General features: G+C 39.4%; 2 protein-coding genes across 2 annotated transcripts; one reads left to right on the top strand and one right to left on the bottom strand.

Moving 5' to 3' along the window:
- The first annotated feature begins 747 nt into the window (after positions 1–747).
- On the top strand, positions 748–4,734 carry TEX30 (testis expressed 30). Its single transcript, XM_005422670.2, has 4 exons — positions 748–974; positions 1,996–2,047; positions 3,129–3,340; positions 4,418–4,734. Exons 1-4 carry the CDS (start codon positions 852–854, stop codon positions 4,580–4,582), a joined length of 552 nt encoding a protein of 183 aa, XP_005422727.2. The 5' UTR covers positions 748–851; the 3' UTR covers positions 4,583–4,734.
- Positions 4,735–5,772: 1,038 nt separating this feature from the next.
- Positions 5,773–13,184, bottom strand: POGLUT2 (protein O-glucosyltransferase 2). The gene is made up of 9 exons (XM_031058382.1): positions 12,961–13,184; positions 12,343–12,548; positions 11,523–11,600; positions 9,285–9,457; positions 8,106–8,343; positions 7,322–7,531; positions 6,878–6,967; positions 6,254–6,358; positions 5,773–6,026 (listed from the first exon to the last, which is right to left on the bottom strand). The coding sequence occupies exons 1-9, from the start codon at positions 13,040–13,042 to the stop codon at positions 6,009–6,011; spliced, it is 1,200 nt and encodes a 399-aa protein (XP_030914242.1). The 5' UTR covers positions 13,043–13,184; the 3' UTR covers positions 5,773–6,008.
- Between the last annotated feature and the right edge of the window lie 1,402 nt (positions 13,185–14,586).

Here is a 14,586-nt window from a genome sequence, read left to right on the forward strand (position 1 = left end):
CGGCGGTGCGGCAGGGCCGCTGAGCGCCTCCTCCGGCCTGTGCAGCTCCTCTGCGGAGCGCTGCCATGGAACGCCCTCGGGACACTGAGTTTATCCCAGCCCCAGGGTGGCCTTCTTGCTCTCAGAAGCCGCCACAGGGATGTTTGTGTTGCCCAGTGGCCGTTCATTCCGTAGAACATGAGCAGGTCTTGTGTCTGTGGCTGTGCTGATGGAGGCCCTGTGTCCCCCTGGAGCTTTGGCTGAACCGGTGCTGTCCCCTGTCCCTGGGGAAGGTTCGTTCCTCGCCTCTCTGCAGGCTGCTGCTTCACTCACTGGTGATTGAAATCACTCTGTGGTTTCAAAATGTTTGCTAGGCTGTGTCTTAATGTCACATATTATGGTCTAGGCAGCTAGTTAGGTCTGGAAAAGCTAGACATAGATATAGAGAGAGGGTCAGAACCATTTCAGTTTGTGCTTGGAAGCTTCATTCCCTAATGCAGAACATAAGATATGGAGCCATAAAATGACTTGCCCATTATTGTACGGAAAATCTTTGAACCAGAGGTGCAGTCACTCATTTAGTACTCTTAAACAGAAGAAATAAAAACAGGCTTGCAATTTTGGTTTATTTATTAATTTTCTGGGGTTTTTTTTCATAATAATGTGTAGATGTATAGACTGGGAACACTCTTGGTTTCTTTGGGGGCTTTTTGTTTTGTTTTGTTTTTTTTTAATAATAATATTGGGGTTTGTTTCATTTCTAGGTTAAAGTGAAAATACCTTTTGGAAACAAATACCTTGATGCTATCTTTTCTGTCCCAGAGAAGAAACCAACATATGGAGTGATTCTTACTCATGGAGCTGGAGGAGACATGAATTTCCCTCACTTGGTGTCCTTGGCAGCCTATCTTGCATCCCATGGAGTTCTGTGCCTGCGGTTTACTTGTAAAGGCCTTAATGTAGCCTACAGGACTAAGGCTTTCAAAGCAGTTGTGGTAAGGAGTGAAAAAAATTCTCAGACCAAAGCTTAGATCCACGGGTGCTGTCTTCCAGGTTTCTTAAATTACAGCCAGAGATTAGCCAAGCAGCAGTGGGAAAATTAGAACCAATGTTTAGGTAAATGGAACACTGTGTGTGAACAGAAACAGCAGAAGCAGGTCTTAGATGGGCAACAGCTGGAACAGCTGCCACAAGTGTGCAGGTTTGAGTTCAGGGAAAAAGAAAAGCCTGACAAAGAGCAAGGGTGTTTCATGGGAAAACTTACAGCTTGCAAAGAGTGGAAGAATTTAGGGTGGAAACAAGCTGGATGAAGAATTTAGGATGGGTGATCTTCTTGCATTGAGCAGGGGGCATTTTCATAGGGGAACAATGTCCAGTTCTAAAGGAATTTTGTATGATGTCATTGTGATTATATGTACATTAATTTGGAGTCAGACTTTACTGTCTTTCATGGGCATCTCCAGTTTTTATGGAAGAAGCATAATGTTGTTAGTGTGTTTATGTTAATATGCTGCTATGTAAGGATAATTTTAAGGCAGCTGCTAAGATGACAGTTATCTCCTAAAACATGAAAAAATGTTGCTGAATTTTATCTTTTCTGTTGGACTTAACTGGTCATGTCACAAACTTGTAATTGGAAATCCATAACCTCAATGAAGGGCATTTTTGCAAACCTGCTTTTCCTTTTGATGGGCCAAGAGTGTGCATGGGGTCTGTTACTATAACTGAGTTGATACAGAGTAATCCATTATGTTTTGGTAACTTTATAGGGCATCTGATATTTTAGACTTGCTGAGAGCTAATGTGAAATTGATTATGTTGTTCCTGCAAAATGTTATGAAACCATTTATGTGATAAAACCCAAGAGAGCACCTGTATGTATGTACCTGTTCTTTAATCTTCAGTGCTGAAAGAGCTTCCCATTTTCTGTGTAGTAGCTACAAACAGAAGAGATTCCCAGCTTCCCAGCTGTCTTAATTCCGACTTGTAATGCTTCTCTTTCTCTTATTTCTTTAGGAATACTTAAAACTCTGTGATGATTATAAACTTTCTGGTGTTTTCCTTGCAGGTATTGTTTTTATTATCAATAATTTTCTCTCTTGTACTGTCTCTAGTAATAGCAATCTGTAAGTATTCCAAATCTGTCCCACTTTGGTGACAAGCAAATGAACCCTCCTTATGATGCCATAGATCTTACTGCAGAAGAGGAAAGAAAGAGCAATAGATTGTATTTTCCAGGTACTTTGGGAAAAAACTTCCTTGTCACTTAGAATTTGCAGGGCATGACTTTTCTGATTATCCATGTGTACTTTTTAACTGCAGGTCTTGAAGAATGCTGGTTACTGATAAATAGAAAACAGTTTTCCTAAAACAGGTTTTGGTAATTAAAACCTAGTGGCAGATAAAAAAAGTCAGCTATGTTACGTGGAAAGGGGAATAGATGGGAGTGGTTAGGAATATCTTGATAGGGGAAATTCTAAGTTTTCTCTTGAGTGAACCAAGTCTGTGCTGCTATAAGAACTAGCAATTTGTAGCGCTCAATTTCTGTGCATTGTCAGCTCATATGCCTCCTCTTTGAGGAGATACTTTGATATTCCCTTGCTGTTACTGACTGACCTCATGTTCCAAGTTCACACTTTTTTCCCTCCCTTCTACTTTTACTTTTAGGCTGAAGTTCAAGGTGTGCATAACACTGGCTGGGCTTGTTTTGTGAGCCAAGTGAAATCAAGCAGAGAATTTTGTTTTGAATTTGAGCAAATTGAGGTTGCATGAAAATAATGATACAGGACACTATCATGGCTGTCTCAGATTTCCAGGCTCTGGAGCGTAGGACCAATCCTTCTCTTCCCTTGTCCCCAGGATGGGGTGTTGTTTTTTCCAGTATTGCAAGGGATCCCTATCCATTTATATTTTCTTTCTTTTCCCCTTCTTTTTTAAACAGGGGTGTAAATGTTACAACTAGACAAATATCTTAGCAGAAAATGTTGAAATTAGGATTAATGTTTTTCATGAAGGAGAACATCCCTAGCATTTTGTGACACTGAAATACACTCAGTTGGATTGGTTTGGGGAGTTGTTTACTAAACCAGAATGTAGATGAGGTGACAGCAGATAATACTTTTTTTCCTGTATTTCTGCATGGGAGAAAGGCCGTTCCATGGGCTCACGAGCTGCTGCCTCTGTGATACGTCAGCTGAGCCAGGGTGATGATGATGATGATGGCTTCATTCAAGGTCTCATGTGTTTATCTTACCCATTGCATCGACCAAAACTGCAATCCAAGCTCCGGGATGAAGATTTATTACTGATCACATGTCCAGTGCTGTTTGTCTTGGGATCAGCAGATGAGATGTGTGAAAAAGTGAGTACCCTTGTAAATCCTGCTATGAAAGGGCAGTCTGGAGGAGCAGCAATGAGCCTCAGTGATGCCTGTATTTCACCTGATTAAAAGCCTTGCCTAGATAAGTGTCTTCTGAAGGAAGCCTGGCAGGGCTTCCTTTTGCTGCTTAAAATGTAATGGACCATGCTTGATCTTCCACTTTAGCAAGCTCATCTTTGGGTCACTGAAATACCCCTGATTTAAGTGGTTTCGATAGGATTGCATAAATTAAAAGTGGTCTATGGAAGGAGTGAATTATTTGCTATTTTGTTTCAACCATTTCAAGTTACAAAACCTGTGTAGTGCCACCACACAATGTCACATTGGTCACATTTTCATGGCAAATTCTTCTAGCAAAGCAGTTCTACCCCCAAGTCAGGCTTCTGTGATAGAAAGTGATAGTTTTGTAGAGATGAATAGCAGGTGTACAGATGGAGAGAAAGAGTGCTTTTCTGCCATGTTTCCTTGCAAACAGGTGTCTGCTGTTCTTGAACAGGCCAGTGTGAATTTGGGGCTATGTGCAATTGGCATTTTCCATGCTTGGACAGTTTCTAAGGAGTCATAGTGCTTTTGTGAGGATTTGTTGCCAAAATAAGTCAGGCCAGTGACCAGCAGATCCTTGGAGTGCCCTCTTTATGGGGGAATCTTTGACTTTTGAGCTGGTTCTTAGATCTGTTTGCTGAGAAATTTCAACAGTGTCAAAGCTAGTCTTAAGGAATTGCATTGCCACTCAGCCTCTGCAGACAAATCTGACTGCAATTCTATCATTTTATTGCCAGCACTACCCTCTGGCAGTGAAAATGGATTCCTTTGAAGTTTAATTTTCTGCTATTCTCTGTTTGAGGGTGAAGCTTTGAGCAGATCCCACTATTCATATCCTGAATAGAGAATACATCCCATTTTCCTAGCAAGGTGTTTTTCATGTGCACAGAGATCCATCTTTTTTTTTTTTTAGGAGCTGCTTATTTTGCATTACACAGGCAAAGCAAGAGATATCTAGGAGTTCCAGAGTTTGTAGCAGCCGATTCTCTAATATTTGCATTCTTGTTTTCTCCATAGCAATTGCTAGAAGGTGTGGTGAGCAAAATGAAAGCCCCTAACAAAATCCATTGGATTGATAAAGCAAACCATGGGATGGCAGTCAAAGGACGAACGGCAGATGATGTCATGGAAGAAGTAAATGCACAAGTTTTTTCTTGGCTTAGAGAGAATGTTCAACTGTAGCACAAATAATTTGCAGTGTTCAAGAAGTATCTTCATTTAGTTTTTCCTAAATGTGGCAAATAAGGGGTTTGTTATTTTTTAGAAGCATATTTTTTTAAAAACTGATGTTTTCAGAGGTCTAAGTGAAAACACAAATAAAGCTTTGTAAGAATGAAAAAAAATACAAAACAATAAAGAACTTCCTGAAGGACAGAAAATACATCATGGCAGCATTGTTCTCTGTGTTTCTATGCAAATATCCATATACAACACTTGGGAATGCAGAAGATTAAGTAATGCTTTTTTACTAATATTTGAAGTAATATACGGGAAAAAATCTACTTCGACAGCGTATCTTTAGGCTTCCTCAATATCTGAGTATATTACTGATGCTGTACTCACTTGCAATTAAAACCTACTGATTTTAGGGTTCTGCCATCACATTCTGTGAGGCTGGTGAGCCTGGTGTACTATTTTGCCTTGGTGCTGTGTGCTGGCCTTCCCAGGTGCTTCCAAACCTGTGAGGCAGGAAGAGGAATCTCTGGTTGATCACAGTGTCTTCCACCTTAGGGAGCCAGATTCTGCCTCTGTGGGGAGGAGGAGGAGGTAATGCAGGCACAGCTGGGTGTGTGGAACAAAGAACATGGTTCAGTTTTGAGGAGTCCCCCTTCACCAATGTCCTTTGTGTAAAAGACTGATCACAGAGGCCCTCTGATAAATAAAAACTGATAGACAAATTGTGTTTAGTGATGGAGGAACTCCTGGAGCAGGAACCAGTTCTCCATCCATTGTGACAGGAGGAACTCGGGTCCCTGTCTGAGCTCTGACACTGGAGAATGGATGAGACACTTTGTGTGTACTGGCAGCTGCAGCCTTTGTCATTATGGGCTGTGAGTAACATGTTGGTATAACTGAGCCTACAGCAATATTGGAATTGTGGGTTTCCTTCAGGTTAACAAGATTTATTATGAACCCTACAGCATTGCCTTTGAGATTCTCTCAGAAGGGGCACAGTTATGGTCTGAAAAAAGAAGCCTTTGGGTGGATGGATAGATAGATAGATAGATAGACAGACAGACAGAGTGGGAGGAAGGTGTACAATTCTCATCTGCCCTTCTTTGCAGAACAGTTTCACGTTTGTGAAAAGACTTACTCTACACAAGCATGTAAAAAGTATCTGCATTTCCAAGGTAACACAGGACAGGAACACATAACTGATACAAACATGGTTTTTATTTAAAAAAAAATTATAAAAATGTGTTTGAATAAGGCTCTGTCACCACTGCATGATAAAAAGGAAATCAGGGGTGCTTTGTTTTCTTCCATACATAGATCATGAAATGGTAAACTTTAAAATATCCACGGGCATACTAACCCAGATTTTTCTTCTTTCTTTAAGAAGACAGTCTGAATTTGGGTCAATACTGAAAAAAATTATTTACTTCTGTCAGAGTTCATCTTTGGCCTGCAGTCAAAAAAGAAGAAACATGTTTCAGTTAACTGGAAGCCTATTTTTCACTGTCTAGTCCTCTAGTCCTGCAAATACATCAAGAAGTGTTTCTAAGTTCGATAGGTGTTAATGGCCTGGCCTGATAACTGATACTGTGGGACACTGAGCAGCCCTGCTCCAGCAGGGCTCAGCAGGAACTGAAGATACGCAGCACTTTACAGTTAACCCTGCATGGACTGTACCTTTTTTCGGTGGCAAGTGCATGGGAAAAGGTCATCATCGGGCTGCTGCACCTTCTCCATTCCATCTCTGATTTTTGGTTCACTCACTTGCAAGCTGGCATATTCCTAGTTTTAAAAAAAGGAAGGTATCATTAATCCATACATTTTTTAGATTGTACATCTAGTTGCCAATATTGTACCAAATCAGCTGAGCAATTCTGTAAAAGCTCTTCCTGCAGACTGTCACAGACAGGGTGAGGGAACACTCAGCTGCAGATGGGAGCCCCTTCGGGTGCCTCCCTGGAGTTCGGTATCTTGGTGCTAATGCACAGATATTTTCAGCTGTGGTTCACAGGGTGTGCGTCTGATGTGGAATTCTTTGATCATTGTGGGCTACATATTCTGGCAGATTAGATAAAGATTTATGGGATCCCACTGCCTCTCAAACAGCCAGCATAGTCTTAAGGGGTTTCATAGCATATAATTGAATAAAATGTTTGTAAAAACCAAATGAAGTTTTTAATTGCTGCTGCTTGCTTCATGGCATCAGGTACCAGACTGGCCAATTTCCAGCAGCTCTGTTGCCCTAAATTCTTGCTGTGTGATTTCTATTTCTGTTCCAGTAGCCATTAAAAATATACTGACCTGGAAAAGTTTGAAATAGTAACAAAAAATGTGGTCTCCCATGAGATTGTTTCTTGCAAATTCTTGTCCAGATTTTGCAATATTTTTTGCCTGTCAAAGAAAATGAAAGTTTGGTTTATTTTTTTTATTGCCCAGAACTAGTATTTGTTTCAGGGTGCTACTGTTGGTTGTGGAGTTACAAATGAAGTTGACAGTTTAGGATAACTCAAATAAAACATTATTGTTAAAAGTTAAGGCATTGTTAGGAAAATACTCTTTTTTTTCCTGAAGTTCAATTTGATTTCGAATTAGGGACAATATTATGCATTTTTGAGTGTTTTTCTTCTTTGTAGAGTTGATGAAAATAAATTTCAAGTTCTTCTAGTGTTTTTTTTGCTTTGTTTTAAATTAAAATTTTATTCTCTTCTAGAAACATTACTGCATACTTCTAAATGTGTATTTTACCTCTTCATCATGATCTTTTGCCCATTGTAGTTTTTCTAGCAGATCACTCAGGTCACTTTTAAATGGGATGTAATGTTTCCATGGCTGCAGCTCATTATAAAAGTGCTCATAGTAGATGGAGTCTTGCTTTAGCACCACACTGTTTCCTGCTAGTAGATAAGGCAATCTGTATGCTGCCACTGTGCCATCAACATTAATTTGATATTTATACTGGAAAGAAAAGGACCAGAAGTTATTAAAAACCACAAGATCCCTGGCTTGGTTAGGTTATATTCTGAGGGCACTGGTGTTACTGACTTGCCGATATTGAGACAGGTAGGACTGGCTAGGCAAGCATCAATGTCTAAGAAGCTTTTATTATCTAGTTTGGAATTCATCACAGTGCAGGGTACACAGAGCTTCATCAGTTAAGTTCTCCAGGAATTCTTAGATGCTCATCCTTGGATGTGAGGGTAGATGTGCCACTTCATCCACTGATTTTCCCACTATGTTAGTTATGTTAGTAGTCCTGATCGCTGAATCAGGAAAAAGAAATAAAAAGGAACTTGAAGATATATAGATTACACGAGGTTCTACAGAACCTTTAGATGTAAATCAGACATTACTATCCTGAGGGTAAGAGCTACTTAGCAGTTAATCCCACTGGAGGGATGTCTAGTCATGCTTGCTACTGGTGGTGTCCTGAAAAACTAAAAATCACTTTATTTTCAATAATACATACTAAGTCATTTGATAATGGGAAACAGTGAGAAGTGAGTTCTATGAAAAAGGGTTAGTGACTTACCTTAAAAAAATCAAAAAATGAAATGTGCTTAACAATAGGGCCATAGAGGCTTTCATCATGTTTAAAGAAAAAAAAGTTTGTGAAAGCAGCATCTATGATCTCTGGATATTTCCTGCTGAGTTTTACAAGCTCAAGCCTCTCTTTGCGGCTGTCACGTCCTCTCCAGAAGGCTGTAGTGTTCTTGTCTTCCCACGATGGGCCAGTGTTTGCTTGGACTGACATCATATCCAGGCTGACTCTGCACCAGAAAGAAGTGGTTTAATAGTGAAGCCTACTGGAAACTTTTTAAAGTGCAGTTACTTAAAAGAGTTCACAGTACCCATAGGCAGAGAGCAAAGATGAAGGCAAGTCATGAGCACACCGTCATGTGTTACTGTATCAGTCATTTTGCAGCAACAGAAACAGATAATGAATGTTAAGTTCATGGGTGTGTGGCATGAGAGCATCATTCAACATCATCATCCATGGCATGTGGAAACAATACCACGGGGAAAAAAATAGGTAAAAGTGGATACAGTTGCCAAAGAAGGTGATGCAAGGTACTGTAACTTGCTTAGTAAAATATATTGCACATCCTTAAAAATGTTAAGAAATTAAACACATAAACTGGGAGGGCAAGGGATAGCAAATTAGAAAAACTTTTGACAAAAAAAAGGAACCTGAACTAAATGCAGTGAAATGTTAAATTCAATATGGATTTCAAAGATTTCTTAGAAGCAAGCTGTCTTTGTAGTGTTTCAAGACAGAAAAGAGCAGTTGCTAAGGCTAGTTATGGTCAGTAAGCAAAGTGGGAGATGGTAGCTCCTAGTTTGAAAATTCCCAATAGCTATGTTGGGATTTGAAAGGTAGGCAAAAAACAAATTCTAACAAAATCAGGAAAGAAAGACGCCTGGCCAGTTGTCAACAAGTTCATGGTGGGAGAAACAAAGCAAACAAATCAAATGCCTAGCCTTGAAACACTCTTAACTGCTGGTTTTAGTGATTTGACCATTTAGATAAATTTAGATTTTTGAAATGAAACAGTGAAGTATAATAATATATTGATTACACAGTCACTGCCTACCTGGGTTGCCAGTGTCTCAATGGGTAAATGAAAATAGTTAATATACTGTTACCATACAGATCTCTATGGAAGATCATTCATTGTGAATTTTGTGAAAAGTTTAAGCCATTTCTTACCGTCCCATGGTCTCCAAAACGGAGTCTGTTAAGTCGTATGTTGGCATGACAATGTCTTTTGACTCACTGGACCCACACCACGAGAAGATCGGGTGCAAGTTCTGTGGGGGCTTCCTTTTCTCCAGAGGCCAGTCGCCCAAATTAACAAAAAATTCTACATCTGGCATTTTCACCTAAAGAGAAGCAAAGTAGGCACAAATGCAGTTTAGCACAAACAGTATTCTGCTGGCATCTTGCATTTTGAAAACAAAAACCTCACTAAGAGGAAAAATTGCCAGGTGTCTAATATACTTAAAGTACCTGTAATAAATCATTGACATTTAGAAACCTGTTAGAAGTACTGAGACCACAGATTAAAGCCTACAAAATGGTATTTAAAAAAAAAATATTTGCACAAAGTCACATAAGGCATAGAAGCCCCCTTTTTAGAGGATGGTTTCCTGTTATACTTTACACGATCAGCCACACAATCTTTTGATCAGGCTAGCACTGGGACCTAGTCAGCAACTGTACAGTTCCAAGGTAAGCTGGATCATCTTGTTACTGTATGGAAAACTGATGCTGGCTGGTAAATCAGTTTTCTGTCACATCAGTGATCTAATTCACCCTATATCTGCAGGATGCCTAAATCCAACAGAAGAGAAGAAACAGAAATAAACAGCCATGATGGGAAGACTGCATTTAGTCAGTGCTTCAGTTAATTATTAAGCATAACATCATCACTTATTTAAAATATTTGGTGGCATGGACCCATACCCAAACTCACTGTCACAGCCAAAAGACAAGAAAAATACTGTTGATGGCCAGGAAGCGAGACAGAGGGCATAATTTTGCTGCTTTATGAAACTGTGATGCACCCCTGTATTGAGTTTGGTTTGGGTATTTCCAAGTGAAGTAAGAAAAGGTACAAAGAGAGGCAGCTTTGTAGTTTTCCAAAGAAAGGACCAGCTGCCTTGTGAGGAAACATTGAAAATGGTGGGACAGTTCAGTTTGGAGAGCAAAAGGCAAAACATGACATATGGCTGCGTTTTACAGAACCCTGAAGGCACATAAAAGGTCAGTGCAGAACTAATGTCGTATCGCAGTTCACGCTCTTCATTTCATTTCTAAAAAATGCATCTCCAATACATTGTTCTCAGTTGCCTCTTTCAAAACAAAAGAAATTAATAATTTGCCAAATATCAAACATTTCCAAATGGTGGCAGATACTCTATTCCTTTCGAAGGGTATTTTCTACACAGGCTAATGCTCAGCACTGAACTTCATTACTATGGTGCCATCTAATGGTTGTAATGGGCATAAACCCTACAAGTTGTATTTTCTACACATCCTCAGCAGCAGAATCCATCAGCAGCCTGAACCTTCTTCTCCAACCAACTATCTACTGTCACTCAGTGACACTATCCTAATAAAAGTTCTTATTCAATGGTATTTAATGGGAATAATATGAACTGTGTTTTCTAGATCAGTAAACAGTTTCTGGTTTTGGAGTTAGCAATCCTTTTTCAACTTTTAGACTAAAGTCCTTAGATGCAATTTAACTCCATTATTTCTTGTCCAACACTACTGACACTAAGAACAGTTTACTTCCATCTTCCAGAGAACAATCTTCTAAATAATTGTATTCTGCATTCATGTCTTCCATTAGACATCGTGTCCTCCCATAGACAGTGTTAGATGAAACCACCTCCAGTTAAATAATTGTTAATTTGTACATTTAGTAATTTTTCCCATTTTCCTGTGCAATGTTAGTTCAGCAATGTTAGCAATAGTGCAATCCTTAAAGCATGACACCCAAAGGCAGCCAGAGTAGCATAACTGATCCATTACTAATCCTGAGGATAGTGGAAAGGTTACTTGATATTTCTTTAACATGTTATGTTAACTTTTGTTCAGCTTTTTGCAGCAATGTACCTGCAGAGACAGAATTTTCTGTTAGATGCCACAGGATGATTTATTTATTCTACAGGAAAAAAAAAACCAAACCAAGACACCCTGTCCTGGCTTATCAAACTCATCTATAAAAGCCTGCTTATTCAATTAACTTTTGTGATACTCAATCAGATGGCATTCTAGAACATGACAGCTCCAAACAAGGAAAATCCATGACTTTTCCATAATTAATCAACGAGCAAGAGTTTTTTAACAGAAACAGCAACAAATACGCTGACATGTATTTAAGTCCAGGCTTCTATAAATTAGGACATGCAGAGTAAGTGGCTGTACAGATGTACTCACTTTTCTGGTCAAAGAAAGCAGTATGGCATCCATGAAAATTCTGAAGCCAACATGTTCCCCATATGTCTTTATATAAACCTGAAAATAAACAAAGGTTTTATTGGGTGATTTAATTTCAGAGAATGGCTGGCACAATTCAGAGCTCTTTTAGTGACATAGTAACTACTCAGACAAACTATATGGCTGTATAGATTTATGAATCAGCTGTAAAGCAGTAGAAATCTCATCACAGAAAAGTGATGAAAAAAATTACAAGGTTTGCTTGCTTTTGCAGATGTTTGAGGTCTGTTTCATGAAAGCAGAAACTGTTGCCTGTCTCTGTGGTGTTCTATTCTTCTGATTTCCATATAAAACTCCACTGAAATAAGTACAGTATATACAATTCTCTGTTACAAAGAATTGCAGCTCTGATGCTCAGTTCAGCTAAAAGTGGTATCTCAGAATTATGCATGATATAATTTATTGATGTACTTCAAATTAGATTATTGTGACACCTCACAGCAGTATTGCTCAGAGAACAGGAAACTGAATTAGCATTTAGGAGACTTGGATGTGTGCCCAGTACTCGCATTGATTGCCTGGAAAGTAATTTGCTTTCACTGTGTTTCAGCTGTAACATGGACAAAAAAACACTTACAAAAGTAGGACAGACATTGCTGAGCTCATACACAAACTGCAAAGTCTTCAAGGACAGAGAAGCAAGCAAAGTCTTGTTCTTAAAGAATACACTACAAGAAGCTTTTACAACTCAGAACAACCAAACTGCTCATGGCTTGCCACCAAATTTCCATATGGACTTCAGATCAACCAGATTCCATACCTCATTGTCTTTGACGGTGTAGTGACACAAACTCTGTCTTTGTCCAAACCTCTGCGGAATTTCTTTTGCAATCTTATCTGGGTCAACAATGGGGAAATTTGCTAAGTCTCTCTGAATCTGTGGAATGGTTTGAGGGCAGTTCATCTCTTCCAGCCATGCACTGCTTTCCTCCTGAGGACAGTCACAGTTTTCATGGTAAATAGGTCCTGTTGGGAACAAAATTATTATTTTACTTTTAATAAGTCATAATATTGAGCTGTTGAGATCACAGAACAGGGTCAAGCACTGAACATTCATTGCTTAGGGCCAAAACTGCAGCAACTCTAAATGGGTATGTCTGAATTTTTTTTTAACTCTAATGGAGTCATGTCAACCTATATCAGCTTATGTGTGATCCTTCCACCTATATTTATCAGGCAACAGCTTCACAGCATTTGCTTCCTTTTATTATTTTGAATACTATGTGTAGGATGCATATAATGAATCCATAATTCCAGTGGGATTTGATAGTCTAGAGAAGTACGAGGTCCCAAAGAATCCTGTGCTTCTAGCAGAAGACATTCTGGGACATACTTTGTCAGCCCTGACAGGAAACCTGTGTGTAGTTGTGCCTCTTACCTTCTAAAATATATGGAGACTTTGCAACATGCTTATCTCCTGTTTTGACTTCTATCCTCAGGCTTTTGTAGCTCGCATACATCCTGTACCTCACGAGGAAGGAACCATCTTTCCTGTCCAATACCTGCACACCAACACGAGTGAACTGTTCTTCAGGAGCAGTGATCTTCACCTGGAATGCATTTTCACCTGGTGATGAAGTGAACCTACCCAGAGAATAAGTGGGAGCTTAATACACATAGGAAACATAACAACAGATTTCTTAGTCTGGTCCATTCCTTTGCAAGTCAACAGATTTCCAGTGAGCCATGTTAGCCACAATTTCCTCTGAGCCATGTTAGGCCTCTACAAGCACATCCGAATGTTCACTTTAACAGGTTAATAAGTCTATTATTTTACATTCAGAAGCAAAATGTTTTCAGATTACCTTATTTTCCAGGTATTTTTTAAGGAAGTAAAGAACCAAGTTACACATTTAACCATTATGGTAGCTTAGATGGGAAAAAAACAGGGAAAAGAAATTATAGAGGGATCATGCAATTCAATGTGTAAATGAGATATTTTGGTATAATTAAATATACACCAAAACAGAAAAACCTCCATAAAACCAAATAAAATAATCTGAGTAATCATGAGTAAAAAAAATTAGTGAATAAAATAATCTGAGTAATCATATCACATATCATTGAGGTATTAACAAAGTTGGTGCAGTCAAAATGCTGTCAACTTCCACCTTTCTTCCAGTGACCAGGCTGTTGGGCTGTAACTCCTTACTTCACCTTTCCTAAAACTTGTCCAGACATACTCAAGAGCTGCCAGTTCAATTAAATGCAAGAAATATTTACTATCCAAGTTAAGCTGAATTGGCAGCTTCCATACTCACACAAGCCACGGTGCATCTGATCTGGATGACCTTGATGGAGCATTCTCAGCTCCTATCTAGGTTCCATGACCAGTTTTCCTAAATAAATGGAAAGCAGTGAGTATCCTCTGAAAATCATAGAATCACACAGTTGTTAGGATTGGAAAGGACCACCGGAGATCATCTATTCCAATCCCCCTGCCAAAGCAAGGTCACCCTGCAGCAGGGGACACAGGGACGTGTCCGGGGGACACGTCTCCAGAGAGGGAGACTCCACAGCCTCCCTGGGACCCTCAGGGAAAGTTTTTCCTCACGGTGAGATGAAATTTCCCGTATTTTAGTTTATGGCCATTGCTCCTCGTCCTATTTCATTCCTAAGAAATTTACCTTGGCCTATGGAGTAATTCCTAAATGATTCTACTGATCTTGTGCCTCAGCACGTAGGAGAAATACTAATATTCCCAAACAGTGGAAACAAGCAGGATGCCTGAGCCTAACAAACTAAATGTATTAGTCACTGCTAAAGTTTTGACAAAGAAAAATAAATCATTAATTTTCCCAACATGTATGCTTTGCTGCTGAACGTTTTCATCTTCTTAGCTCATCCCCTCGCGTCGTTATTTGATACTCCTTGAAAGGATTAATTCGCTCTTGCCAAGTGATATGCAGAGTCACGTAGAGGGAGCTTTTAGCCTGCACTTTCTACGAGCAAATCGCCAGCCTCTTGGTTTGACCCTGCCCAGAATCTCCCCGAAAAGCCGCCG

The sequence above is a fragment of the Geospiza fortis genome, unplaced genomic scaffold (genome assembly GCF_000277835.1).
Source record: "Geospiza fortis unplaced genomic scaffold, GeoFor_1.0 scaffold366, whole genome shotgun sequence".
In the NCBI taxonomy this organism is placed as follows: domain Eukaryota; kingdom Metazoa; phylum Chordata; class Aves; order Passeriformes; family Thraupidae; genus Geospiza; species Geospiza fortis.

What these genes read in the sequence shown, in the direction of transcription:
- TEX30 (XM_005422670.2), top strand. Translation starts at nt 852, where the DNA reads ATGAATTTCCCTCACTTGGTGTCCTTGGCAGCCTATCTTGCATCCCAT. An exon ending in AGGCTTTCAAAGCAGTTGTG is followed by an intron (nt 975 to 1,995) that starts GTAAGGAGTGAA and finishes TTATTTCTTTAG; the next exon opens with GAATACTTAAAACTCTGTGA. An exon ending in CAGATGAGATGTGTGAAAAA is followed by an intron (nt 3,341 to 4,417) that starts GTGAGTACCCTT and finishes TTTTCTCCATAG; the next exon opens with CAATTGCTAGAAGGTGTGGT.
- POGLUT2 (XM_031058382.1), bottom strand. Translation starts at nt 13,042, where the DNA reads ATGTATGCGAGCTACAAAAGCCTGAGGATAGAAGTCAAAACAGGAGAT. An exon ending in GTCTCCATATATTTTAGAAG is followed by an intron (nt 12,549 to 12,960) that starts GTAAGAGGCACA and finishes TGTTCCCAACAG; the next exon opens with GACCTATTTACCATGAAAAC. An exon ending in CAAAAGATCATGATGAAGAG is followed by an intron (nt 6,968 to 7,321) that starts GTAAAATACACA and finishes TTTCTTTGACAG; the next exon opens with GCAAAAAATATTGCAAAATC.